Raw genomic sequence first — 25,521 nt, 5'->3', positions numbered from 1 at the left:
TTGAAAAGTCATTTTGAAAGGTCGTATCTGGGTTTTCGGCTTTTCCTACAGAGGATGGGCTACATTGTAACAATTAAAACATAGATTCAAAGAAATCCCAGGAGGCCGGCTGAGTAGAGTGGGGGCCGAGCACCCCCTGGCGGAGCCACGTGCGCCCATGTAACTGCAGCTTCTCCCGCGGGGTGGGATTTCGGCAATGTTTGCTGACTTGCCTTTCTGGCCCTAGGCCCTCCTTGCCAAGGGGCCACGGGCTCCCCAGCCCCAGCGCCCCACGCAGCCTCGCGGTTCTCAGCCTGCGCTCGGGCTCAGGGCTCTGCAATGCCGCACAGATCCTTGCCCGCGGTGCGCCGGGGCCTCTCCAGTCGCAAGGGGAGTTCTGGCGCCCCCAGGTGTTGGTCTTAGACGGTAATGACCCAGTGCCTATTGGGATTTCTGTTCTTAAAGCTGCCCATCCAGTCAACTTTTTATTCTTTTTGTCGGTTGTGGGATTTGAACTTAGGGCCTGAACACTGTCCCTGAGCCTGTTTGTGCTCAAGGCTAGCATTCTACCACTTGAGCCACAGCACCACTTCCGATTTTTTGAGTGGTTAACTGGAAATAAGAATCTCACAAGGACTTCTGCTAGAGCTGGCTTCGAACTGTGATGCTCAGATCTCAGCCTCCTGAGTAGCTAGGATTACTGGCGTGAGTCTCGGTCTCCCGGCCCTGTCAACTCTTTAGATCCCTTTTGATCCCTTCACTCCCTTCCTTAGTACCCATGGGTTTTCAGCTTAGAGGACACCAGAGTTTCCAGCATGACTTCAAAGGCTTTTCTCTTTTCATTAATTTTAATTTTCCCCATTATCCTAGCTAGAAATGCCCCACCTGTGTTCTCTGGACCATCCTGGCATGTTAGGAAAGGCTCATCACCAGTGAGCTACAATCCTGGCTTTGACTACAGCCTCATTTCATCTGCCCAGAGGACAAAAACTTACAGTTTACACCCATTTTCTTTTTCTTTTTTTTTCTTTTTTTTTGGGGGGGGTCCGGTCGTGGGGCCTGAACTCTGGGCCTGGGTGCTGTCCCTCAGCTCTTCAGCTCAAGGCTAGTACTCTACCACTTGAGCCACAGCACCACTTCCGGCTTTTTTCTTTTTATTGCTTATGTGGTGCTGAGGAATCGAACCCAGGGCCTCAGGCATGCAAGGCAAGCGCTCTACCACTGAGCCAACTTCCCAGCCCTTTATTTTTCTTTTTTAAGACAGCCTTGTTATGCATATAACCTAGGCTAGGCTTTCAATCAAGATCCTCCTACCTCTGCCTCCAGAGTGCTAGGATTACTGGTATACACCATGATGTCTGGCACCAGCTACCCTTTTGTTTAGAAGGGAGCATGTCACAAGAGCATAATGTCACAATGCTGCCAGACCCTAGGATCTCTGCCACCTGCTATGTGACCTTGGGTACATTTACTGAGACTCCATTTTCTGGGTCAAAGGGGACAATTAACTACCTCTCAAGACAGTATAGGGGTTAAATAAGATAGTGTCCACACCTGGACAAGAAAGCCCTTGAGATTCTTATCTCCAATTAACCACCAAAAAAGCTGGAAGTGGAGCTATGGCTCAAGTGGCAGAGCACTTGCCTTGAGCAAAAAAGCTCAGGGATAGCACTCAGGCCCTGAGTTCAAGCCTCAGGACACACACACACACACACACACACACACACACACACACACACACACGTGTGTAACTAGAAAGGATGAAGCAAAGTGACAACTACAGCTCATTTTCCCTGTTGGGGGCTAGTAGGAAGCTTCCCTTGGGTCGGTTCCTCATGCCGGGAGGCCATAAGCCATCTGCTCCAGAGGCTTCTACTTTTCCTGGCACATCCCTTTGTCCCAGCCGTGAGTCTTCTGACTCCCACTGGAACCTCCCTGAGGACACGCAATGTGTTGTCTTGCTCATTTCCCTTTCCCTCAAGCCAAGCATAAGTTGGTGCAAAGGGACATTAACTGCCTTTGCAAAGTAAGCTCTACTTTCTGCCTGCCCCCTTTGCTGTCTTCTTCATCCATCCTTGCCTAGGTTCTGAATGACGCCATTCTCAGATTGGGTCCATATCATGTCTTTATATTCATGCTTAGGCAGGGACTCCCATTTTGAAAGTGCTCCCTGGTTGGAGGTTAGGAAGGAAATGTTCTCCTCCACTCTGCCTCCAGTGTATGGGAAATTCACATGGCAGTCCTCCCCCTGTCAGTCCAGAGAGTACCAAACATGCATCGTGAAGCAGGGGAGCAGCTAGTCAGCAATGAGCATGAAGATGAGGTGACCATGCGGCACTTGTGTATGTGTGTCCCCCCCTCAGGACACATGGAGACGCCCATCAACAAACAGACACCACAGAGCCGGGAATAGAAACAACTAGTGTATTGATTTGGGGAGGGGAAAAGGAGTGCAGATGGGAAGCGGGGAGGCAGGAGGCTCCTTAGTGTTTGCCAGGTTAACTACTGCCATAGCCCTCTACTTCTCTCACCTTCCTCCTCTTCCTTCAGTGGGGCTCCAGCATGGTCTCGCACTTTCCAATAGTCTTCCTCTTTCTCCTCTCCGCACCCCACTTGACTTTGACCTCCAGTGCCTGGACAGAGCCACTGGGACTCTAAAGCTGGGAGAAGGCAGGCTTCCCTCCTTCTTTCATTCCCCTTTTTTCTACCTCCCATCTCAATTCCCATCTCTTGTCTAAATAAAATACAGAAAAAGCAAGTGCAGCTTGTACCTGGGAGAATGGACTTGCCCCGGGGTCAGGGGAAAGGGTGGGGACCGGGGACAGGGCAGGGGGAGGAGCCTCAGCCAGGTAAAGCAGAACCTGGAGACCAGGCCCTTGGGCCTAGCTCAGCGGTTCTTCCTTTGGAGGCTGGTCTGGCAGTGAGCCAGCTGTCTGCAGGAGGCTGGTGGAGACAATTCCATCCGGCCTCTTAGGCACCATGTCTCAGGGTCCCCGGGGCGGGGGGGGGGGGGGGGGGGGGGCAGCAGCCAGGGCAATAAAGCAGAAACTAAGCTCTGTAAAAGCACCCCTTTCCCTTGGCTCCTAGAGGAAGCCCTCTTTGGTTTTAAGGCAGATGTAGAGTTCCCCCAGAATCAGGGAAAGGAAGGGGGAGAAATTAGCATTGAGATAGAGGCGCCTTTTTTTTTTTTTTTGCTGTGTTTTTCCTTCAGTATAAAACCACTGTAGAAAATAACTTCTCTTAGAAAAAAAAAAATATATAGAAGAAAACCAAAGGGGATATTTTTCTTTGGCTTCAAGCCTGCTCCCATGAGGCGTTGGGCAGGGGGTAGGCATGACGTAAAGAGGAAACAAGTAGCTTCCATCCCTACCCCTGCCTAGCAGGTCCCAGATTACATGATGCTGCAGTTCTGGGGGTTCTAAGAGAGAAAAGAGGGGAGAGGCATGAGCTTCAGCACCTGGGTCCATCCTCTCCCTCCCTCATCCCAGGAGGGGGGGGGTGTCCTCTCCTCATCCCTTACACTCTAGCCCTGCGCTCCAGTCTGGGGGCTCAGACAGGAGAGACAGGATTCAAGAGTGAGATGCCCGGGACTCTGGCTGCAGGGGTGGGGGCTCCCACTCCTCCGGGCTGCGGAAGAGAAGGCACTCCCCACCAGAGGGCCACTTGTCCTCATGTTCAATGACCAGGATTCTGCCTAGAGGAGGTAAAGGTAACTGAGATGACTCACCTGGGTTCGGGGGCTGGAGTTGCCCAGGAGGTAGGAGCGGGTGACCAAGTTGTCCCCGAAGCTGCCACCCCCACTGCCCCCCACACTGCGGTAGCTGCGAGTGACTGTGACACTGGAGGCTGAAGAGCCAGAGGAGATGGATCCGCCCACCTGGGCTCCTGAGCTGCTGGCAGATGCCTTGTCGGCAGGCTGCCCACAAGTCCCGCACACCACGGTGCGTGAGCGCAGGTTGTACTCGGCAGGATCCCCCGAGCTGCAGTGAGAGCCCTGGGGAGGAAGACAAGGCTCAGGCGGAACAGCGAGTCTGGGACTGACTCCCAGGGACTAGGCTGTGGAGGCTCCCAGCCACTGGGCAGGAAGTTGGGGTTCTGCACCCAGGGAAACCATTGGGCAATGGAGACTGGGGGGAGGGAGGGCGGGCAGAGGCTGGGAGGACATGGAAGGCAAGAATGGTCAGGAAGACTTAGGGACAAAAAGATGTCACTTTGACTCAATTTTAAATCCTCTAAGCTTAAGAGGAAAGTGGGGGAGAGCAAGCTTACAGGACAGCAGACATGCAAAATTAACTTGAGAAGGGAAAGGGAATGAAAGAAGACATTGTCCCAGGTCCAAGGAGTGAAATGAAGAGATTGGCATGCAACAGGACTATGGGAGGAGCCAAGGAAATGCATGCAACAGGACTGGGGGAGAGAGGCGGGGCTTGGGTGCCCCACCTCTGTCCTCCTGTCCCCCCCTTCCCAGGAGACAAATCTAAACCCTTGTTCATTGCTCCTGTGGGAATAGTTCCACTCCCCTCCTTACCAGAGAAGGGAACCCAGACACCTGGGTTCCCTGTTCAAGGTATAGGGAGGAGAGAGAAGAAAGGCCAGGGCAGCAAGTGAAGTTCCAAAACATTCTTTAATAATGAAAAGACTTTGGCATGGAAGGCAAGGAAGGCTAGCTCAGGCCTGGCTGGGTTTCCCGCTGCAGGCTGAGCCTCAGCGGCGGCTGCCACTCACATGGTGATGATGGAGCAGGTCATCTCCATCCTCATCCTCGTCATCCTCAACCACAGTCACTGAGCGCACTAGCTTGCGCATGGCCACCTCCTGCAGGGACAATGGACAATTAGGCCTGAAGGTTGGGGGTGAGGTCTGGGAAGGGATGTGCAGCATGTTTCTCCATCTTGTTCACCTGGTACCTTTCTGTGTGGCCTGTCTTGGGGAGTCTGCTGCTCATTCTGTCCTCTGTGGTACTAAAGCTATGGAACTTGCTTGCATGGCTCTATCTCTTAACAATCCTCACTGGCTAACTTACTCCTGGGAGAGTTTGGGGGGGGGGTTTTGGTTTTGGTTTTGGTTAGCTCATGGAGATGATGGGGGAATCCCACCTACACAGAGAGCTCAGGGAAAATGACACTTGAGTTGGTAGCTTGCTCCAGTTTTTTGGCCACGAAAGGGAGCTTTGCCCAACAAGAGGTCAGGGACAGCATACTCACTTCCCCAGTGGAGTTGATGAGAGCTGTGCGTAGACTGTTCCCACAGCCCCAGGTATTCTGCGCCTTCCATACCAGGTCAGTAGGAGGGCTATGAGTGGCCCCAGCTCCTGAAGCCCAGATCTGAAGAAAGACGATTAGAAAAGGTTGCTCATTTCAGTGTCTCTGTCCTAACCCAATCCATCCCTAAGTCCATTCCAAAGGTCACCCCAGAATCCTGAGCATCCTACCACTCACCGTCACCACCTGCCCAGCTTTCAGAGTGAACTTTGGTGGAAAGCGGTAAGTCAGCAAAGGATCATCTCCATTCTGGCGCTTTATCTGCCAGTTGCCCATGGACTGGTCCTGCCAGGAAGTTGGAGGAAAGAAAAAGAGGGTGGATCAAATCAGCTCTTAAGTTCATCTCAATTGCCAAGGTAGGCTGAGTATTGTGATTTACGCCTGTAGTCCCAGATGCTTGGAAAGCTGAGGAGTTCAGAATCAGCCTGGGCCTCTTGGTGCTACCCCCATCACAAAGTAATAATAATAGCGGGCTAGGAAGGTGGCTCAGTGGTAGAGCGCTTGCCTTGCATGCCTGAGGCCCTGGGTTCGATTCCTCAGCACCACATAAGCAATAAAAAGAAAAAAGCCAGAAGTGGTGCTGTGACTCAAGTGGTAGAGCGCTAGCCTTGAGCTGAAGAGGGACAGCGCCCAAGCCTAGAATTCAGGCCCCACGATCGGACCCAAAAAACAAATAAATAAAATAATAATAATAATAATAGCTAAGCACTGGTGGCTCACACCTATAATCCTAGCTACTCAGGAAGCTGAGATCTGAAGATCGAGATTTGAAGTCAGCATAGGCAGAAAAGTCCATGAGACTCTTATCTCTCATTAATACCCCCAAACTCGAAGTGGAACTGGAAGTGCCAGAACATGAGCCTTGAGCAAAAGAGCTCTGAGACAGCATGCAGGCCTTGAATTCAAGTCCTGCAACTGATGATGATGACGATGATGATGATAATAATGATAATAATAATAATAATAGGCCGGGCGCTGGTGGCTCACGCCTGTAATCCTAGCTACTCAGGAGGCTGAGATCTGAGGATCGCGGTTCAAAGCCAGCCCGGGCAGGAGAGACCGTGAGACTCCTATCTCCAATAAACCACCAGAAAACCGGAAGTGGCGCTGTAGCTCAAGTGGTAGAGCGCTCGCCTTGAGCTGAAGAGCTGAGGGACAGCGCCCAGGCCCAGAGTTCAAGCCCCACGACCGACAAAAAAAAAAAAAATAATAATAATAATTAGAAAGCCAGAGCAGACTTGCCACGTTTAATGCCTTCTCCCTCTACCAGCTGCCCCCACCCATCATTGTCCTTCCCCCTCAAGGCTAACAGCTATGTTCATGGATGCTTAGGCTATGCCATACCCTGATACTGTTTGTGTATGTATGTGCTGGTCCTGGGGCTTGTTCAGGAGCTCGGGCCCTGTCTCCCGAGTTTATTTTTTTTTTCACTCAAGGCTAGCTCTATACCATTTGAATTACAGTTCCTCTTCTGGATCCTTTTGGCAGTTAAATGGAGATAAGAATCTTACAGACTTTCCTGCCATGGCTAGATTTCAACCATGATGCTCAGACCTCAGTCTCTTGAGTAGCTAGGATTACAGGTATGAGCCACCAGCACCCCACTACCCTGATACTTTCATATTTCATCTTCCTAACATCTCAGATACTTAGGGACGGCTAGTCATCCTCATTTTATAGATGAGGAGAATAATGCTCGCTGAAGATAAATTACTTGGCCAAGGTCTCACAGCCAACCAGTTCAGGAGCTAGAAGTGAAACTCAGCTGTGTTCCATTAGACCCTGACCTAGGAGCTTACCTCATTAGACTTGTTGCGCAGCCGCACGAACTTGCCCTCTTCATCCACCTCCTCCACAGCCACACGCCCACTGGTACGAGCATGCTGGGAGAAGCTGCTGCGGCTCTCGGTGGACTCCAGTTTGCGTTTTTTGGTGACGCTGCTCCCACCCTGAGTCTGGGATGAGTGGGAGGAGGTGCGGCCACGGCTGCGCTGTGAAGTAGGGCTGGGGGACAGGCGTAGCCTGGGGAGGGGAGACAGGACAGGGGGCTTAGTCAAGGTCAGTCAGAGGCCAAAGGCCACTGTCAGAACCTCCTAGCTCCTCCTAGCTCACCTTTCCTCCTCGCCCTCCAGGAGCTTGCGGTAAGCATGGATCTCCATGTCCAGAGCCAGCTTGATGTCTAGCAGCTCCTGGTACTCATCCAGCTGCTGCTGCATTCTGGCCCGCATTTCAGCCATCTCCCGCTCCTTCTCCGCCAACAGCCGTCGGCTAGTGTCCCGCTCCCGGGCCAGTGAGTCCTCCAGGTCTCGAAGCTTAGCCTCCTTGGCTGCCAGCTGGGTGGGGGGAAGTGGGGAGTGAAGGTCTAATGAGCACCCAAGGGCCCAGAGTATGGAGGATTGTGGGTAAGGTATAGGAGCACCTGGACCCCTCCAAGATCTTCGTGCTCTTATCAGAGCCCATAGCAGCTAATGTGGCTGTGGCCAGTGAACAGGAAGCCCTTGCCAATATCTAACTGAAATCTCATTCTGCGGCTAGACCCCATCTCCTCCTGTCACACAAGACACAGCCAGCTAGAATAATAAAATAGGAATAACACAAAGCTCTTAATACCTCACAGTGCACAGTGTTATGGTAGGTCTGTGAGTTAGGGAGGATGTGAATAATCTCCATTTCAAACAAAATCAAAGCTCTAAATCCCAGGCCCTCTCTCCCATCTGTGGTCCTTTGAGCCTGTTCTGTCCCTCCATTTCCCCTTTCCTCTTCAGGAGGCTTCCATGTCCATCCATATCCACCCAGAGCAGCGGCCCTTGGTGGGAGGGGTGAGCTGGGCTTACCTGCTTCTGCAGCTGGCTGAGCTGGGCCGAAAGGCTGTCGATGCGAATGCGGGACTGCTGCAGCTCCTCATGGGCAGCTCCGACGAGATTACTGTTCCTCTCTGCAGACTGCCTGGCATTATCCAGCTGCAGGGAGCACACAAAGTTAAGACTACATGGAAAGAAAGGGGGTCTGTCTGAGGACAGCATCAGTGCTGCACCTCAGAGCTTCAGCCACGATGAGCTCACTGCCTGATACCATCTGACTGGTAGTAAGGCATATTCCAGTGTGGCAGGGAGGAAAATGGGGATGAGCAAACACCTTGGCAGAATAAGTCTTCTCCAACTCCTTCTTGTACTGTTCCACCTGGTCCTCATGCTGGGCCCGCAGCTCCTGCAGGGCATCTGCCAGCCGGCTCTCAAACTCACGCTGCTTCCCATTATCGATCTCCACCAGCCGGGTCTCATGGCGGCGCTTGGTCTCCCGCAGCTCCTGGAAGTAGGGAAGCAAGGACACAGAGACCAAAGTCAGAACTGGTTCCTTAACAGCTGAGATCCAGAAAGCCAAGCTTCCTCCCCTGACCTTACCCACAAGACCCTGTCAGCCCCACTTTAACCTGGGTGATGGCCATTCCTCACTCCATTCACACAGGTTCAGGGGTTCAGGCAGATGAGTTCTGATCCCCAGCTAGCTGATCCCTATCCCTACAACAGATGTCAATCACCACCTATCCCAGCCTTTGGCCTGCACAGCACACTCTTCACCTCACTGTAGATGTTCTTCTGGAAGTCCAGTTCCTCCTTCAGGGTCTGCAATCTGTTCTCAGCATCTACCCGCCGCAGCATCTCATCCTGAAGTTGCTTCTTGGCCTCACCAAGGGCTGCCTCAAGCTGAGAGGAAGTAGATAGAGGTTAAGGAGAGGGTTTCCAAGAATGAGCTGGAAGGAAGCTGAGCAGGGGCTGTTCCCAGGAATCCTTTCTACCTGACTAACAGGTCCAGGGGTAGTGATGGCTATGGGTGCCCAGGGAAGTAAGGCCATCCACTCATTCACATTAAGTAGTCTGGGGCAGTACTGTGCTGCAGAACCAAAAATAAACCCTCACCATCATAAGGCTTCCCTGCCCTGGCATAATACAGTAGTTGCCATAGAGCCGGTGCTGGTGGCTCACGCCTGTAATCCTAGCTACGCAGGAGGCTGAGATCTGAGGATCACGGTTCAAAGCCAGCCCAGGCAAGGAAAGTCCATGAGACTCTTATCTCCAATAAACCACTAGAAAACTGGAAGTGGCACTGTGGCTCAAGCGGTAGAGCGCTCGCCTTGAGCTGAAGAGCTGAGGGATAGCACCCAAGCCCCATGACCTACCAAAAAAAAAAAAAAGTTGCCATGAAGAAAATCTGCACAAATGGGAACATGAGGAAAGGAACCAAAATGTACCTGTTGGGGTAGGGGATCTGGGAAGGCCTTCAAAAGGCTGAGGTTTCAGAGACCAGGGGAGGGGCCCTGTCCTGACTGCAGGGACAGAGACATGTGCAAAAGAAAAGTAAGAGCTATGAAAAAAGGCACATGTGTGGTCTGGGACTTCAGGAAGAAGGATCCAGCTTTGGTTGAAGGATCAGCCTGATGGGTTTTTCTGGGATCTTCATGATATACTATGGGAGCAGGGCATGGGAGGTAGAGGCTTAGCTTGCCAGTTCCCTCTGAGCAGACCAGGTTCTGAAACTGGGAATAAGCCAACTTCTTCAGTTGCCCTCGCTTGCAACATGAGGAATGAGAGAACAGTGTTTTGAAAGTGAAGGCTGTCATACATATGCAAAGCATTATTAACATATACCCCATCCGTAGCCATTATCTCCCTTCATAGCCAGACTTCCCCGCTGTGGACTTGTACTCCACTCTTCCTTTCGAGGGAAAGCCAGGCACAGTTCACTGCAAGGTTAAATGGAAATTACTCTGAAATAGATTCTGTAAGTGGCCCAAGAGGGAGATATGGTCAGGATGAGCAAAGTGATAGTAGGATAGGTGAATGGTTCTGGGACTATGTGACAGGGTCAGACCAGGCACCTCCAGAGGCTGTCCGGGGTAATTCATCAGGTTGGGACCATGGGAATGCCGGAGAGGATAGCCTACCTTGGCCACCTGTCCCCGCAGATCATGCAGCTCGCCCTCCAATGTGCGTTTCTCACTGAGAGCAGTGCTCAGTGCTGCCTCCTTGGAGTTGAGCAGAGCTTCCAGATCCTTGAGCCGGGCCTGGGCCGCCAGCAAGTCACCTTCCTTCTTGGTATTGCTAAGGAAAAGAGGGAAGAATGGGTTTCAGAGATGTGCATGTTCCCGAGGTTCAATGGAGGATGACTGCTGTTCTCCTAACTGCCAGGAGAGGGCATCCATGCACTACATTCTTCGCATCTCCTTGTCTGGGGTTTAGCTCCCAGGATCCCCCAAAAGCCCCTTCTTAGCTTTCCACCCTTCCCATGACTCAGAACTCAGGAACGTGCCTGGGGCCAAGGGCAAAGCTAGATCCCATGATAAGAATGTCTCCCTCTCTCGCCTCCCATTCCCTCCAAAAGAGACAGGGGCACCTTTGTCTCCAGTCCCCTTCCCACACAGGGCCTTAACTTTCTCCTCCCTGGACTCCACCCATTTTCCATTCAGCCAAGCTTCCTACCCTCTGAGAAGACGGACAACAGACTACTCGGTTCTCAGTCCTGAGAGCCACAAAGTCCCTAACATTTGAGTCCCAAAGGTACTGGTCCCTGTCCTTGTCCTATGGAAAGGGGATTGCAGCTTAGGAAGACCTAGGACATGAGGTATGGTATTGAACTTTCTTTCTTAGGACCCAGTCTGGATCCTCTTATCAGGGCAGAGCAGAGGGGTTCCAGCCTCCATTAGGGCCCTGAGAAAAGTCTAAACTTGAGCCATCACCCTTAAGCCTTGCAACTGGCTCCAGGTGTGGCTATTGGGCCTCCAGATCCTGCCTTAGGCCTCCCCAGACCTCCAGGTCTTGGGCCTCCTTATTCCTCTAAGTAGGCAAAACTTTAGCTGGACCCCACCACAAAGACTGCCTTTGCCTCCCTCGCCTTCTGGATTGTTTTTGCTGGTGAACTGAAAAAGAAAAAGAGAGAGAAAGAGAAGGAGACACTGTTCTCTTAAAAAACAAAAACCTCGGGGGACCCCAGGAACTTTCCCAACATTACAATCGCTTCACAAATATACAGTGAAAGAGTCCGTAGACACAGAGAAAGATCCAAGGGCCGGGTTCCAGCTGCCATCTCTAGCACATCCAGTCCTCCTCAAGTACAAGCCCACCAGGGCAGGCAGGAAAAAGGAAAACCCCAAGTGGGCAGGCCGGAAAGATCCACACCTAGAAAGAGAAGCCTGGTCCTACCAATGTTTTGCTATCGCAAAAGCCTTAAGCTCCACGAGGCCCTGCTGTTCCCTGTGAAGCCAGAGAGAGAAGGTTAGACTCTTACACAGGGATTTTACAAAGAGCCAACTGGACTTCACTGGTTTGGAGAGGTGTAGAGGGACACCCAGAGGAACCGGGGAAGGGAGCTCCCCAGCCTATGTGCCTATCTACCCCTCCGGACAATTTGCTTAAGGTGACTGTGTCTGTCACTGTGGCTTCTCCTGCAGAAAAAGAAGCCCTTCCAGAACCAGATGTCTCCCCTCCTCCGTCTCAGCCTGAAAAGCTAAAAATAAAGTCAAAAACCCAGCTCAGGTTTTGGCTGCCATCCGGCCCAGCCCCTGGCTGGGAGCACAGCCCCAACTTTCCATGACTTCAGAACTTTTCCGAAGCTCAGGCAGCAGCAGGGGGAGGAGGCAAAATGAAGAAAAACTGCTGGTAAAGTGAAGCGACCCTGCAGACACAGACTCTTAGCTTCCTGGACTGACTCCAAGACTGGCAGAGGCTTCCCAAAACAGGCCTCTCCACCCTCAAGGCCAATGGACTGCAGATGGCTGTGTGTAGACTCAGAATTTAGAGATCTAGAGTCCCTTCTCTAGACCTCCTCCATTTACAGATAAGGAAACCGAAGCACAGAGGGTAGATGGCCCTGTGTCAAGGGCTGCAAACCCATGCAGGCAGTGTTCCCGGTCTATTCTGGTCACTGATCTAGGACTCCTCTGCATCTACCTCACTACCTTCCTAAGTCACAATGTCTACACAGAATGCAGAAGTCAGGAGGTTGAAGAGAACAGACCCTGTGCAGCACATTCCCCGGCCCAGCCAGACATAGAGGCAAGAAGGAAGAACCAAGTCTTATGGGGATCTCCTCCCTAACCTGCCTTCCCATCCACCAGTGAAGGAAATTCTAGGATTCTCTTTGGTGATAGTTTCCTCAATAAAATCCAGTAGATCCTAAAATGTACAGTATCTGTCCTCTGGGATCTTATGGTCCAGCATATGTATATATATATATATTTTTTATATTTTTTTGCTGGTATCAGGATTTGAACTTGGAGCCTCAAATTCTCTTGGTTCAGCTCTCCCACTATCACTTGAGCCATGCCTCCAACCTGGCTCTTTGATGGTTATTTTTGGAGCTAATCTATTTATAGACTTCTCTGGCTTTGAACTGTGATCCTCCATATCTCAGCCTCCTAAGTAGCTAGGATTACATGTGTAAGACACAAGCACTTGGCTACAGGGTTGTCTCATTACATTCTGCCACTCCCAAAGTTGGTGGTATTTGTAATTGTAATAATATACAGTCGTGTGTTGCTTAACAATGAAGTTATCTCCTAAGAGGTGTCATTAGTTGATTGTGTCATCATGTGATCATAGTGTGCTTACACAAACAGACAGCTGTCACTAGACAACAGATAGAATCTATGGGGCAATGCAGAACCACTCTTTATAATCTATATGGTGAGTTGTTAACTAAAACACCATTATGTGGTGCATGATTGTCAGAACAAACACTTATTAGAGCTTATCATGTACCAGGTATTGCTCTAAATATTATAGCACCAACTCAGTTAATCTTTACAGCCACCCTCGGAGGGTATAATTACTATGTAACTGTGGAAACTAAGGCAGAAAGTGAGCTTCACCCAAGGACTGCAGCAGGTCGATAGCAGAACTGGAGTTCAATGCTGTGTCAGTGCCACACATGCTATGATATATTAGTCGCCAACTAAATTAAGGGGTCTGTTTCTCTTTCCATCTTGGACATTTGGTTAGCATTGGAGAGAGACTAAGAGGACTAAGATACAGCCTGCAGATGAGAGCCACCATGTGCAAAGGGAGGTGAGCAAGAGCTTTTGTGGTTTCCTTAGTCAGAAATGGGGAGCTCCCCCCCACACAATCTGTGGGGAAGAAGCCACTATCTACCCATGGGCTCATGACTCAGACTTCTGAAACTGTGGCGTGGAAGCCACTGGGCTAAGCAGACCTAGCCTCTCCTATCTCCTCCCTAGTCCTGCCACTACCAAACACCATTTCCTTCTTAAGAGAGGTACTCATACCTAGCAGGGCCAAAACAGGTACTGGCTGGCACTCAGCCCCTGAGTAGTGGGGCTGCCCAGTCAGCACTGAGGGTGGCATGGGGGAAAGCTGGACACATGCTCAGCACTGTGGCCCTGGGCTGGTTTGGCAGGGATGACAGGGTGGGGCAGGCCAGAGGAGGTAGGAAGGGGTGGGGGCCTGGGGATCCTCAGGTGACTCATGTTCAGACAGACAATACTAGGGCAGGGGTCGGGAAATCCTCTAGTGCTCACAAGGGAGACCCTGCTTTGCTGAGTCCTGCTCCAGGCCTGGTGCCATGCTACAGAGGGCCAGCTCTTCCTGCTCACACATCCTCCATGTACCCCAAGCACAGGAGAGGCTGAATCCCAGATGCTTTTGGAAGCAAGAAGGGCAGGGCATCCTGTTTAACCCATCCCAAACCTGGCAAGTCCCATAGCTGAAAGGGGGTGGTGGGGAGCAGAAGGGGAAAAAAATAAGGCAGCTGGGCATGGCGGTATGTGCCCAAGCAGGTAGTCCCAACATTCAGAGAAGGCTGAGGCAGGAGAATAGCAAATTCCAAGCCAGCCTGGGCTGCCTAGCATAACCAGATCTCAACAAAGAAAAAGATAAAGGTCGAGTGTGGCAGTCAAAGAAGAGCAAGGCTGAGATGTGCTGGGCTGAGTCTGGCAAGTAGGGAGTCCGGCTTCTTTCAAGGCTGCTTTGGGGAAGAAAGGCACCAGTGCCCACAAAGACGCTGGGTGGGCACCCTGCCAGGCCTGGGCTCTGACCCGCCCACTGAGTCATCCTCCTTAACCCAGCACAGATGCCAGATATGGAAGGCAGGCGGCCGCAGGCCTGTTTGGGCCTGGTTGCCAGGAGCAACGTGCTAGGCCTGGCGGGAGAGGCCTGTATTTCCTCCCCTGGCCTGGGAGAGGGAAGGCGCCACAGCCTCCAGACCAGCTAAAAATAACAAGTGGGAGGGGAAGATGGACGAGGGGCGGGGAAAGAGCCAGCCCGCCCGGCACAGGCTCCTTTGCACCCGTTTCGCCGGGCCGGCCAGACCGCCCATCCCGCAGTAGCCCGGCCTCACCAGCTCGGAGTGTTCCCCATGGCTGGGCACGCAGTCACCTGGGGAGGGCAAAGGTCTCGGAGCCCCTGGGTATTTCCTGCCTCACGCGGAAGGGCGCCCCCTGTGGCTGGGCAGAGCTGGGGGGCTCCGAAATTCCCAAATAGACCGGACAGACCTCGACCATCACCCTAAGCGCCAGAACTTCCTATCACCCCTCTGGTTTGGTGTGTGCTAATGCAAGCGTTTTGTTGTGGTGGTGGTTGTTTTCTGTTTGGGTTGTTGCTGTTGTTGGTATTTTAGCACTAGGGAGACTGAGGCAACAGAATCCTGTTTAAAGAGAGAGGCTGGGTTGTATGTAGTTCTGTGGTAAAACGCCTAACCAAAAGGAGGTCCTGGATTCAGTCTCCAGGAGAAAAATAAAAGGGGGAAAAAAAGTTTGAGAATACTTGGGCTTGGCTACATAGGAAGACCATGTATTTAAAAAAAAAAAAAAAAGGCCAGGCACCAGGGGCCCTTGCCTGTTATTCTTACTACTCAACAGGCTAAGATCAAAGGCCTCCCAGGCAGGAAAGTCCTTGAGACCCTTGTCACCAATTAACCAGCCAAAAGCTGAAAGTGGCTCAAGTGGTAAAAGGCTTGTCTTGAAAACAAAAGATCAGGGACGGCACCCAAGCCTTGAGTTCAAGCCCCAGGACCAGCACCCAAGAAAAAAATATAGTAATTTCCTTTTACTGAAAATTGTATGTGCTGAGAATCCCAGTTTGAAGCCAGCCCAGCAGACTCTTACCTCTAACAATATCAAAAAGCTGAAACTGGAGGCATAGCTCAAGTTGTAGAGCTCTTGCCATGAACAAGCAAGAGCTCAAAGTCCAGAGTTCAAATGCTAGTATATATATGTGTGTGTATATGTGACCTTTATAATGCATATTCCCTATAGATAACTATATATTTGATCCATCCCTTCATTTTTTTGTTCAGCAACTCCCCCCTCTACTTTTTCCCTCCCTCCTTCCTTATATACCCATTCTCCATACCTCAGAACTCAGGCTTTCCCTGCTTCTTTTAGCTAGTGTTTTACCTATGGGGTCTGAGGCTTTTTCCATATTTCCTCTGAATACCTTCAATGTGATAGTTCATATGCTCAGGGCTGCTACAGAGACCTCCTTAGGGGCCAATTTCTGTAATTTTACAGATAAAGAAACCAAGGCCTGGAGAAAGAGCAGACTCAGATACTAAAAACCTGCTGGCCCAGTTACCTGGAAATATTCATAGCAGGCTAAACATAAAAGGCAGAAGTGGTGGTATATCTCAGTGATAGAATTCACACTTAGAATGTATAAAGCCCAAGAGCTGGGAAGTTGGCTCAGTGGTAGAGTGCTTGCCTTGCATGCCTGAGGCCCTGGGTTCGATTCCTCAGCAGCACATAAGCAAAAAGAAAAAAGCCGGAAGTGGTGCTGTGGCTCAAGTGGTAGAGTGCTAGCCTTGAGCTGAAGAGCTGAGGGATAGCGCTCAGGCCCAGAGTTCAGGCCCCACGACCGGACCCCTCAAAAAAAATTTAAAAAAAAAAAACAACAAAAGAATGTATGAGGCCCTGTGTTCAATCTTCAGCAAGAGAAAAGAAAGGGAGGGGAGGAATGGAAAAGGAAAGGGGAAAGGGAAAAAAATGGTTGGGTGTGATGGCACACATCTGCAATCTCAGCACTCAAAAAGGTGAAGTGGGAGAATCTGAGTTCCAGGTCAGCTCCGGCGACATAGCAAGATTGCGTGTTTAAAAAGAAAAAAAGCACAAAACAGGCAAGCTAAGCCAAGAATAACAGCCAGACCTAGTTAGAAGCCTCGATCTCTGCCTTGCTGGGAGACTCCAAAGTAACAAAGGCCTAGTGAATTCAACACTTCTGTCCACCCTCAAATATCACACACATCCACAACTGTGTGCTATCACTGTGTGCTTGGTTTCTTGGCTGGTCTGTGGGTCTGTGACCACTTTCAGGTAAGGGCAGAATGTGGGTAACCAGCTTCCCCTCTCTGATATTCAAGGCACTGGCTCTGGAAAGGAGACTTTGAAAACAGGAACAGAGAGGAGCAAGCGTTCCAGAGAATTAGAAACCTCTGGAGACTTCCCTAAACCTCACTCTGTGAAGTTCTGAATGTTTTCCACTTGGAGAGCACATGGCAGGTGCCCTGTATGGATACTCCCGAGTTCCCCACACAGACACATGTGCCTACAGCTGGCAAGGCTCTGTTTCCACATGCCTCTCCTGAGCATGACACCCGCCAACCATGCCTGGGGTCTGAGGGCTCTCAGATCACCTTCCAGAGCAGCCAGACTCGCAGCTGTCCTCCCTAAAACAAAGCCAGTCTTAATTCCTGCAGAGGGAGAGACTGTGGAAGGGGGCAATGGTGCCCAGAGGGGGCTAGGAGGCCTGCTGACATGTTCAGACAACTCCAGCAGAAGCCCTGGGTCTGGCAGGGGGCCAGGCCTGAGTCACAACTGCTGGGTGTATCAACGTGGCATTGTACAGTGGAGAAGTCTAGAGCCAGAGGCTAGGGCACAGGGGTCCTGGAGGATATAGGCAGCGGGCCTCTTCACCAACTCCATTCTGCAGAGTCCCCAGCCAAAGTCTACTTCCCATTTGACTAGTCCAGTTCTCTAAAAAGCATTCCTGCGTTGTCACAAAAATGCAAGGGTGGGCCAAAGAGAAATGAGCAGGAAGGTGGAGCTGGATAGCTTAAGAAGTCCTAACCGAGGAGAAAGGAATGCCCCTGGCCAAAGGGTAGGGTATCCTCACCAGAAGCTCACTCAGCAATCCCTTCTGGGGACTTATTAGCCTCCCATCTGGTGGCACGTAGTTATTAGCTTTAACAGCTCCAGGAGAGAATGGGAGCCACACCCCAAGCTCAGGACAGGAAGTGAGGGAGGGCCTAGAAGTTCTGGTCTCGCTGCATTCCAGCTAAGCCTGGGAAGATGTAGCCACCTCACCCAGCCAGCAGGGGTGGCAGTGGAAGAGCTTATGGAAGAAGTCTTTTCTATCCCGATAACCTCCTGGCCACGCCCCAGAGCATGGACCCCTCTCCCACCCCACCCCCAGAATAGAGTCTGTAGCTCCCCTATGCCAGCCCTAAAGGGAAACCACTTGTCCTCCACCAAAAACACTCTATGGTCTCTCTTGCTGTAACCTGAATGAATTATCAAGGAAAGCCCACCCTTCAGTCAACTCTTCCCGTTTGGACAAGCTTTGAGTCTGTGGTCACTCTGCACTCTGCCCTCTACCGTGACTCAGCTCCCATGCTGGGCCTGGGATCCTAGCCAGAATTATTCCTGGCTACAGCATGCAGGATTCTGGCTTTCTCTCTCACAGCTAAACTCTCCACCAAGTAAGGGAGACCCCCATTCCCCCAAACTGCCCTCTTTCTTAAGGGACTGGTAGGGGACAAGACCTCCTCATAGCCTAGCCTCAGGTTAGGGAATCAATATAGGTAGAAAATGGGCAAGTCAAGGTCGCTGTGCACCTCCCTCTGGCTCCAGGCTTGTGGTCTCTAGTCACATATGCTCTTAGCTGGCCAGCTCAAGATACTGTTTTCCTCTAGGGCCTCTCTTCCAGCCCCCAACTCAAGGGAATCTCTGCCAGTCAGTTGTTCCAGGGCTGATACTCCCTGTCCTGCTACATGATACAGCCCTTTGCACTGGCCGGAAAGGAGAGGCAACTGAAAGAGAATTGTCCTTTCTTACCAGCCACAAAAACAAAGCATATGCCAAGAGAGTAATGTCCCAATAATTAACCATTTCTGTCTTTGGAAAATTGAGCACTAGTGGTTTTAATTCCACCACTGTGGGAAATAATTCTAGTGAGAATTCTAGTGGCTACTATATTCGCATTGATTATATTTAGATTTACTACTAATACCTTAGTATTTTGAAGGTCTGTTTTCTTGCTCTGTACTACTTTGTACTATTGTACTACTTTGGAAACTAAGGAATCTCTGGAGATCTTCTGCTTTAACTCACTTTTCTTATTATTTATTTATGTATTTATTTTTGAGATAGGGTCTTTGATATTCAGCCTAGGTTGTCTTTTTTTCCTTTTTCTTTTTTTTTTGTGCCATCTGGCTTGAACTCAGGGCCTTGGTGCTGTCCCTTAGCTTTTGTGCTCAAGGGTAGTGCTCTACCACAGTGTCATTTCTACATTTTTGGTAGTTTCTTGGAGATAAGAGTTTCATGGACTTAAAAAAAAAAAAAAAAAAAAGAGTTTCATGGACTTTCCTGACTAGGCTGGCTTTGAACTCAGGTTTCAGCCTCAGAAATAGTTAGAATTACAGCATGAACCACCAAGGCCCAGGAAATCCAGACAGGGGAGGCTATTAGCTCAAGGCCATATAGCAATTTAGTGACAGAGCTAAGCCTGGAACTAGGGACACTGACTCACACAATCTAGTTTTGTTGGTGAATCATGCTTACTCTTACTAAGGGACAAAAGATCCTACGACTTTCACAATGTCTCCAAAGAATGTTAGAGCTTGGTCCATGTCACCTTTCAGTACACTTCTGGGAGCCTAGGAAGAAAGGATGAAAAGAAGTCACTTGTGTCCTGGCCTCTGAGACCTCAGGTTTGGCTTCTGCAGCTGCTAAGTAGTGAGGGGCTACAAAAGAGGAGGGGGGAGAAGGGAGCAAAGGGCACAGTTGGTGGATGAAGGCATCTCCTAGCAGTTGTCATCCCAGCTGTCCCAGGCTTTAGCCTTTACACTGTGCTGTTAAATCACTGGAGGCAAGACTAGCCCAGGCAATGGTCTCACCCAAGCAATACTCCTGAAGGGCAGGGACAGACACTAGGGGGCCCTAGTGAGGCTTGACTCTGACTTCCCTTGGATTCCTTAAGACTTCCCAGCCTAAGCTTTTTTCTTTTTTCTTTTTTCTTTTTTCCCCGTTCAGTGACAAGATGGACTGGTGTGAAGGAGGCAGGAGAGTTAATACCAGGAGGCATCCTCAAAAAGCCCCACTGCCTGGGGCTGGGAAGGTGGCTCAGCGGTAGAGCGCTTGCCTTGCATGCATGAGGCCCTGGGTTTGATTCCTCAGCACCACATAAGCAAAAAGAAGAAAGCTGGACATGGAGCTGTGGCTCAAGTGGTAGAGCGCTAGCCTTGAGCTGAAGAGCTGAGGGACAGCGCCCAGGCCCAGAATTCAGGTCCCACAACCGGACCCCCCCCCAAAAAAAAAAGCCCCACTGCCATTAACCCAAGGAGCACAGGCTCCTTCCAATCTAGGTAATTCTCATGACAGTTTTGTTTTGTTTAACTGGTAATGGAACTTGAACTCAGGGCATGGGCACTATCCTTTCACTTTTTTTTTGGTCAGTAGTGGGGCTTGAACTCTGAGCCTGGGCATTGTCCTGAGACCTTCAGCTCAAGGCAAGCACTCTACCATGCAAGCCACAGTACCACTTCCAGTTTTCTGGTGGTTAACTGGAGATGAGAGTCTCACGGACTTTCCTTGCCTGGGCTGGCTTTGAACCTTGATCCTCAGATCTCAGCCTCCTGAGTTGCTAGGATTACAGGCATAAGCCATGGGCGCCTGGCTTGTACCTTAGTTTTTGTTTGTTGGGCTTTGAGCTCTGGGCCTGGGCGCTGTCCCTCAGCAATTCAGCTCAAGGCGAACACTCTACCACTTGAGCCACAGCACCACTTCCGGTTTTCTTAGTGGTTTATTGGAGATAAGAGTCTCACAGAGTTTCTTGCCCCAGCTGCCTTTGAACTGTGATCCTCAGATCTCAGCCTCCTGAGTAGCTAGGATTACAAGCATGAGCCACCAGCACCCTGCTCCTTAGCTTTTTTTGCTCAGAGCGAGCACTCTATCACTTGAGCTACACATCCACTTCCAGCTTTTTGGTGATTAATTAAAGATAAAGGGCTTTAGGGGGACATTGGTGGCTCAAACCCATAATCTTAGCTAATTAGAAAGGTAAGATCTGGGGCTGGGAAGATGGCTCAGTGGTAGAGCGCGTGCCTTGCATGCCTGAGGCCCTGGGTTCGATTCCTCAGCACCACGTAAGCAAAAAGAAAAAAGCCAGAAGTGGCGCTGTGGCTCAAGTGGTAGAGTGCTAGCCTTGAGCTGAAGAGCTGAGGGACAGCGCCCAGACCCAGAGTTCAGGCCCCACAACCAGACCCAAAAAAAAAAAAAAAAAGAAAGGTAAGATCTGAGGATAGCAATTTGAAGCCAGTCTAGGCAAGAAAGTCCAGGAGACTCTTATCTCCAATTAACTACCAAAAAAGCCAGAAGTGGAGCTATGGCTCAAATGGTGGACTAAGAGTCTTGACAAACTTGGAACAGCACTCAGTCCCTGAATTCAAGCCCTAGGATTTAGACAGACAGACAGACAGACAGACAGACAGACAGACAGACAGACAGACAGACACACACACACACACACACACACACACACACACACACACACACACACACACACACACACACACACACACACACACACACAGAAAGTTTCAGAGACCTTCTTGCCCAGGCTGTCTTCAAACCTCAGTCCTTAGCTTTCAACCTCCTAAGTAGCTAGAATTATAGGAATGAGCCACAGGTGCCTGGTGTGTGTGTGTGTGTGTGTGTGTGTGTGTGTGTGTGTGTGTGTGTGTGTGTGTGTGTGTGTGTGTGTGTGTGTGTGTGTGTGTGTGTGTGTGTGTGTGTGTGTGTTTAATGGTATTCGGGTTTGATTGAACAGGGCATCCCCACAAACCCTGTGTGTGTGTGTGTGTGTGTGTGTGTGTGTGTGTGTGTGTGTGTGTGTGTGTTTAATGGTATTCGAGTTTGATTGAACAGGGCATCCCCACAAACCCCCTCACCCTCTCACCCCTACTTGCTAGACAGGCATTCTACTGCTGGGCTATGTCCTTAACCAAGACAATCTTAAGACCTGAATCCCAGTCTCCCACAGTTCTTATCTCATGACCTATGGCCTAGTAGAGTAGGTACAGACTAGGGCAAAGGCTATTGATCAGTGTTAATAGGCCATTGACATTAGAAGTGTCATTAAGGCACCAGAGCCCCAAAGCCTCAGCCACCCCTCCTTACCTTACCCCCAGGGGCTTAATGAAAGTCAGAAAGCTCAAGTCATTACTTATCACCCCTTGTATGTCATGGGACAAGCTTTGCTATTCCTGCTGTGATCAGAGCCTCCATGAATCTGCACCTGCATTTTCTTGCCTGTCTACATGAGGGCTGAATAAGGCGGGCAATCCAGGAAGTTGTCCAGCATAAGGGCCTCCTGAGGGGAAGAGATGCTTCTGCTTTGAGGGCATGGGATCTCCCCATTTCTGACTCAGCTTTCCTCCAGTGGTTCTGTTTGTAAAGGCATAGACCCTGGCACCATTCTGCAGCCCCAGCCATTCTCTAGAATCAAATTGGTATTCTTTTACTTGTGCACAATGCCTGTCCACAGCCCTGGTTCCAGACTACACCAGAGATTCTACAGAAGGAAGCAGGAAACAGAGCTTCGGACTGCAGTGAGAAGAGGGACAGAAGATACAGACATTCAGGCCTCCATGCCTCCCTTTTAAGGTATCTGTGGTCTCCACCCTGTCTCTTTGGTCTCTTGTAAAGCCACCAGGATAAAAGGAAGGAGGAGACCGCATGAGTCACTCACACAGCTGTCCTGCCTGTGGTGAGGCCCAGCTCCAAACCTGAACCCCAGGTGGGACTTCCCTCATGCTTTCAACCTTCCCGTTCTCCCCACACTGAAGTGTCTAAATCCCTTGGGTTCCAGAAGAAAGGAAAGAGAAGGGGAAGAGAAAGATAGGGGAAGGGAAGGGAAGGGAAGAAAAGAGGAAGGAAGGGAAGGGAAGGGAAGGGAAGAAAAGAGGAAGGAAGGGAAGGGAAGGGAAGGGAAGAAAAGAGGAAGGAAGGGAAGAGGTAGGAAAAGGGAGCGAAAGGGAGGGAGGGAGGATTTTTTAAATAAATTTTTTATTATCTCTAAGTAGTTGTACAAAACAGTATATGAATACAAAGTGTCCGATAATATTGTCAGGAAGTGGTTTTTTTGGGTTACATTATAACTAGACAAGAAGAGACCCCAAATTCCTGGGTGTGGTTGAGGTACCCAGGCTGAGCCCAAGGATTGTCACAAAATCTCACAGATAGCTCTGCATCCCAACTCCAAGTCTGACCCTGAACTCTGAGTTCTAATTAAACATTAAACTAGAGACCTTCTTTCCAGGCTTTCGTGGGAGGAGTTGGGACAATGTCTTTTTCCCTTCCCCAAACTGTTCATTCTAGCCATTTCTCCACATCAATCTGAGCACCACAAATACTAAAACAAGAATCCTGGCTTCTCTTACTGTGGACCTAGGAGGACAGACACCTCAACCTGAGTCTTCTCTATCCCTCCCCCACCAGCCTTCAAGATCCAGGTGTTCAAACCCACCCCCTTTTCCGGAAGCCCAGCCTCTCCAGTTAAGATCGTTGGGGAAGAATAGAAGCAGGTTGCTAAATATAACAAGTACACACATCACCCCCACTTCTACCCCATGTGCTCATGCACACATACACACATGCCTGGTGTCCCAGGCCTGGACAGCTGCACCAGGAGGCCCAGAAAACGGACTGGCATGGCTGCTCAACCAAGAGGCTATAGACTCCACAGACCCCCATCCCACATTGTTTTCCCAGCTCTTTTTATGAATATCCTTTGTAGAGATGGGGAGCAGGGGGCAGTTGATAGTTGAGAAGAATAGTTTAGAACACTAATTAACTCACTGGGACTTCCTTACCTTTCTTGCTAACTTGTTTATACCGCTAATGGAAAGAGCAGGTGATCCCTTTCAGAAGAAATAAAGGTTGACCCCCATCTCCCCATACAACTTTCATCCATCCTTCAGGAGGCTGATGAATCTGCCATTGATCACCTGGGGCTATTAAGGGTAGAATGACCATGGTTACCTAGAGGGGCTCCTGAAACAGCATGAGTTTAAAGGTAATTCAAAGAGAGAGAGAGAGAAGGAGGAGATGTTAAAGCCATCAGTCTGTTAAGGATCTCCAAGATCCTTCAGGACTCTTTGGCTTGGATCTACAAAGAAAGGGGCGCAAGGAGAAGGAAGCCAAATTATTAAAGGCTGAAAGAAGAAGGCCTAAACTTCCAGGCTTCCAAAGGCCTTTTTAGAAAAGAAGGTGGAGTCAAGTAGGGTGGGGTAGGGTGGGGCAGGGATGGGTGAAGTAGGAGTGGCCTAAAGCTTCCAACGGCTGGATTTCAAAAATGTCACTGTATTCCAGCAGTTTAATAAGACAAAGATCAAGACGTCAGAGGTTGAAGATGAGCCAAAGCAAAGACTGCTCTAAGCTTGGTTGGAAAAAATAAAAGTGGCTCACCCCAAAGGGGGAGGGAAAGACAGAGCCCCCCAGCCTTCGAAAGACACCAGGCAAAGGGCCAAGTGAGGGGGATGCCCCAGACCAGGGCATAACACAACTTCCTGAGCTGGGAGCCTCTGCCCTCAGTCTCCCTCCCTCCTTTGCATTCCTGGGTCAGGCAGGCCAAGGGCTGTGGGAGCTGCGGGGGAGCTGATCTCCTGGTGATCTTCTGGTGGGCCTGACAGAGCCCCAGCGAGGTCCCAGGCATTCACGGGGGAGGGAAAGCTGCCCGCCCCTTAGAAAGAACCAAGAAAAGGTCATGCCAAAGGAGCCATCACCATGCTCCTGGCAGAGGACAAGGGGGTTGTCCTGCCTTGGTGACTCTTCTCCAGCACCACTGGACAGATGCCAGCCTGGAACTCAGTCCTAGTGGGCATCATATGTTCAGAGCCAGCTTGGATAAAGTTGGCACAGTGCCAAGCAAGTTATAACAGGACCCTTTCACCCATTCCACTGTGCCGCTGGGTGCCCAGAGTTCCAAGACCTGGCAGGGCCAGTTTTGCCCTGCCTCTAGCCCGTTCCCCAGGCTCGGAATGGCTGTTAAATTCTCATCGTGATAGAATGGCGCCTAGTCACCAGCCTTTACTTGCCCGGGATGCCCCCAACCGGCCCCTCCCAGAGACCCCTCCCCTCTCGGTCCCGTCTTGACAATTCCCCTTGGCCGTGCCAGTCACAGGCTGGGGGCAGTTCTGGAGAGGGAGGAGACTATACAGCTAAGTTATCAGCTACCGGGGGCCCTCCGGCTCCCTTTCTGGAACCGGCCCTGGGCGCCCGGCGGCCCGCCCGCCCTCTCCACCCCGCGCCAGGCACACCGCCACCTGGCCCCACTCACCGCGCCTTGAGCTCCTTAAACTCTTCGCGTACTTTGCTCAGCTCCAGCTGTAGGCGGGCGCGCTCCTTGGCCACCGAGTCGAGGGTCTTGCGGGCGTCCCCGAGCTCGGCCTCGTAGGCCGCCTTGATGCCGGACACCTCGCGGCTGACCACCTCTTCAGACTCGGTGATGCGAAGGCGCAGCCCGGCATTCTCCGTCTCCAGCGAGCGCACGCGATCGATGTAGACCGCCAGCCGGTCGTTGAGCTCTTGCAGGTCCTCCTTCTCCTGCAGCCGGGTGATGCGGGTGGGCGACAGCGGGGTCGAGCTGGCCTGCGCCCCGCTGCGGGTGGCGCGCCGCTGGGACGGGGTCTCCATGGCCGGCAGGTTGGCAGTGCTGCCCTCGGGGCAGGGGTCCCGGGAAGGGCACGGGGTTCAGACCGAAGGGCAGAGACTGCTCAGGGGCGGAGCGCGCCGGGCGGCTGGCTCCTGGCAGGCGTGGAGATCGGGGCCGGGCGCTGTCAGACCTCGGGACCTGGGTTGGCTGGGGTAGCTGCGGCGATCCCGCGAACACTGAGTCACCGGCGCCGGGGCAGCGGCTCTAATAGGTCCTCCTCTACTGGGGGGAGGATCCACTGCTCTTAAAGGGGCAGTCACAGGCCGGTAGGGGCAGGGGCAGGGGCAGTGGCATGGGCAGGGACCGGGGCACGGGCGGAGGCGGAGCAGTAGCAGTGGGGAGGGGCC

At 51.2% G+C, this 25,521-nt stretch overlaps 1 protein-coding gene across 2 annotated transcripts; it reads right to left on the bottom strand.

Annotated features, from left to right (window-relative positions):
* Positions 1 to 2,389: 2,389 nt before the first annotated feature.
* LOC138818140 (prelamin-A/C) lies at positions 2,390 to 25,399 on the bottom strand. 2 transcript variants are annotated; one of them, XM_070009064.1, is made up of 12 exons: positions 24,800 to 25,399; positions 10,183 to 10,339; positions 8,819 to 8,944; positions 8,376 to 8,546; positions 8,075 to 8,200; positions 7,353 to 7,573; positions 7,040 to 7,262; positions 5,418 to 5,525; positions 5,184 to 5,303; positions 4,705 to 4,794; positions 3,707 to 3,973; positions 2,390 to 3,397 (listed from the first exon to the last, which is right to left on the bottom strand). In XM_070009064.1, exons 1-12 carry the CDS (start codon positions 25,153 to 25,155, stop codon positions 3,371 to 3,373), a joined length of 1,992 nt encoding a protein of 663 aa, XP_069865165.1. In that variant the 5' UTR covers positions 25,156 to 25,399; the 3' UTR covers positions 2,390 to 3,370. The 2 variants fall into 2 exon arrangements, with proteins under 2 accessions (XP_069865165.1, XP_069865166.1); XM_070009065.1 differs by lacking the exon at positions 24,800 to 25,399 and adding an exon at positions 14,589 to 14,652.
* Between the last annotated feature and the right edge of the window lie 122 nt (positions 25,400 to 25,521).

The sequence above is a fragment of the Dipodomys merriami genome, unplaced genomic scaffold, assembly GCF_024711535.1.
Source record: "Dipodomys merriami isolate MVZ:Mamm:240054 unplaced genomic scaffold, mDipMer1.0.p SCAF_718, whole genome shotgun sequence".
NCBI classification, from domain to species: domain Eukaryota; kingdom Metazoa; phylum Chordata; class Mammalia; order Rodentia; family Heteromyidae; genus Dipodomys; species Dipodomys merriami.
Note: the sequence above shows the minus strand (reverse complement) of the source record. Positions and strands in the feature narration are given on the sequence as shown.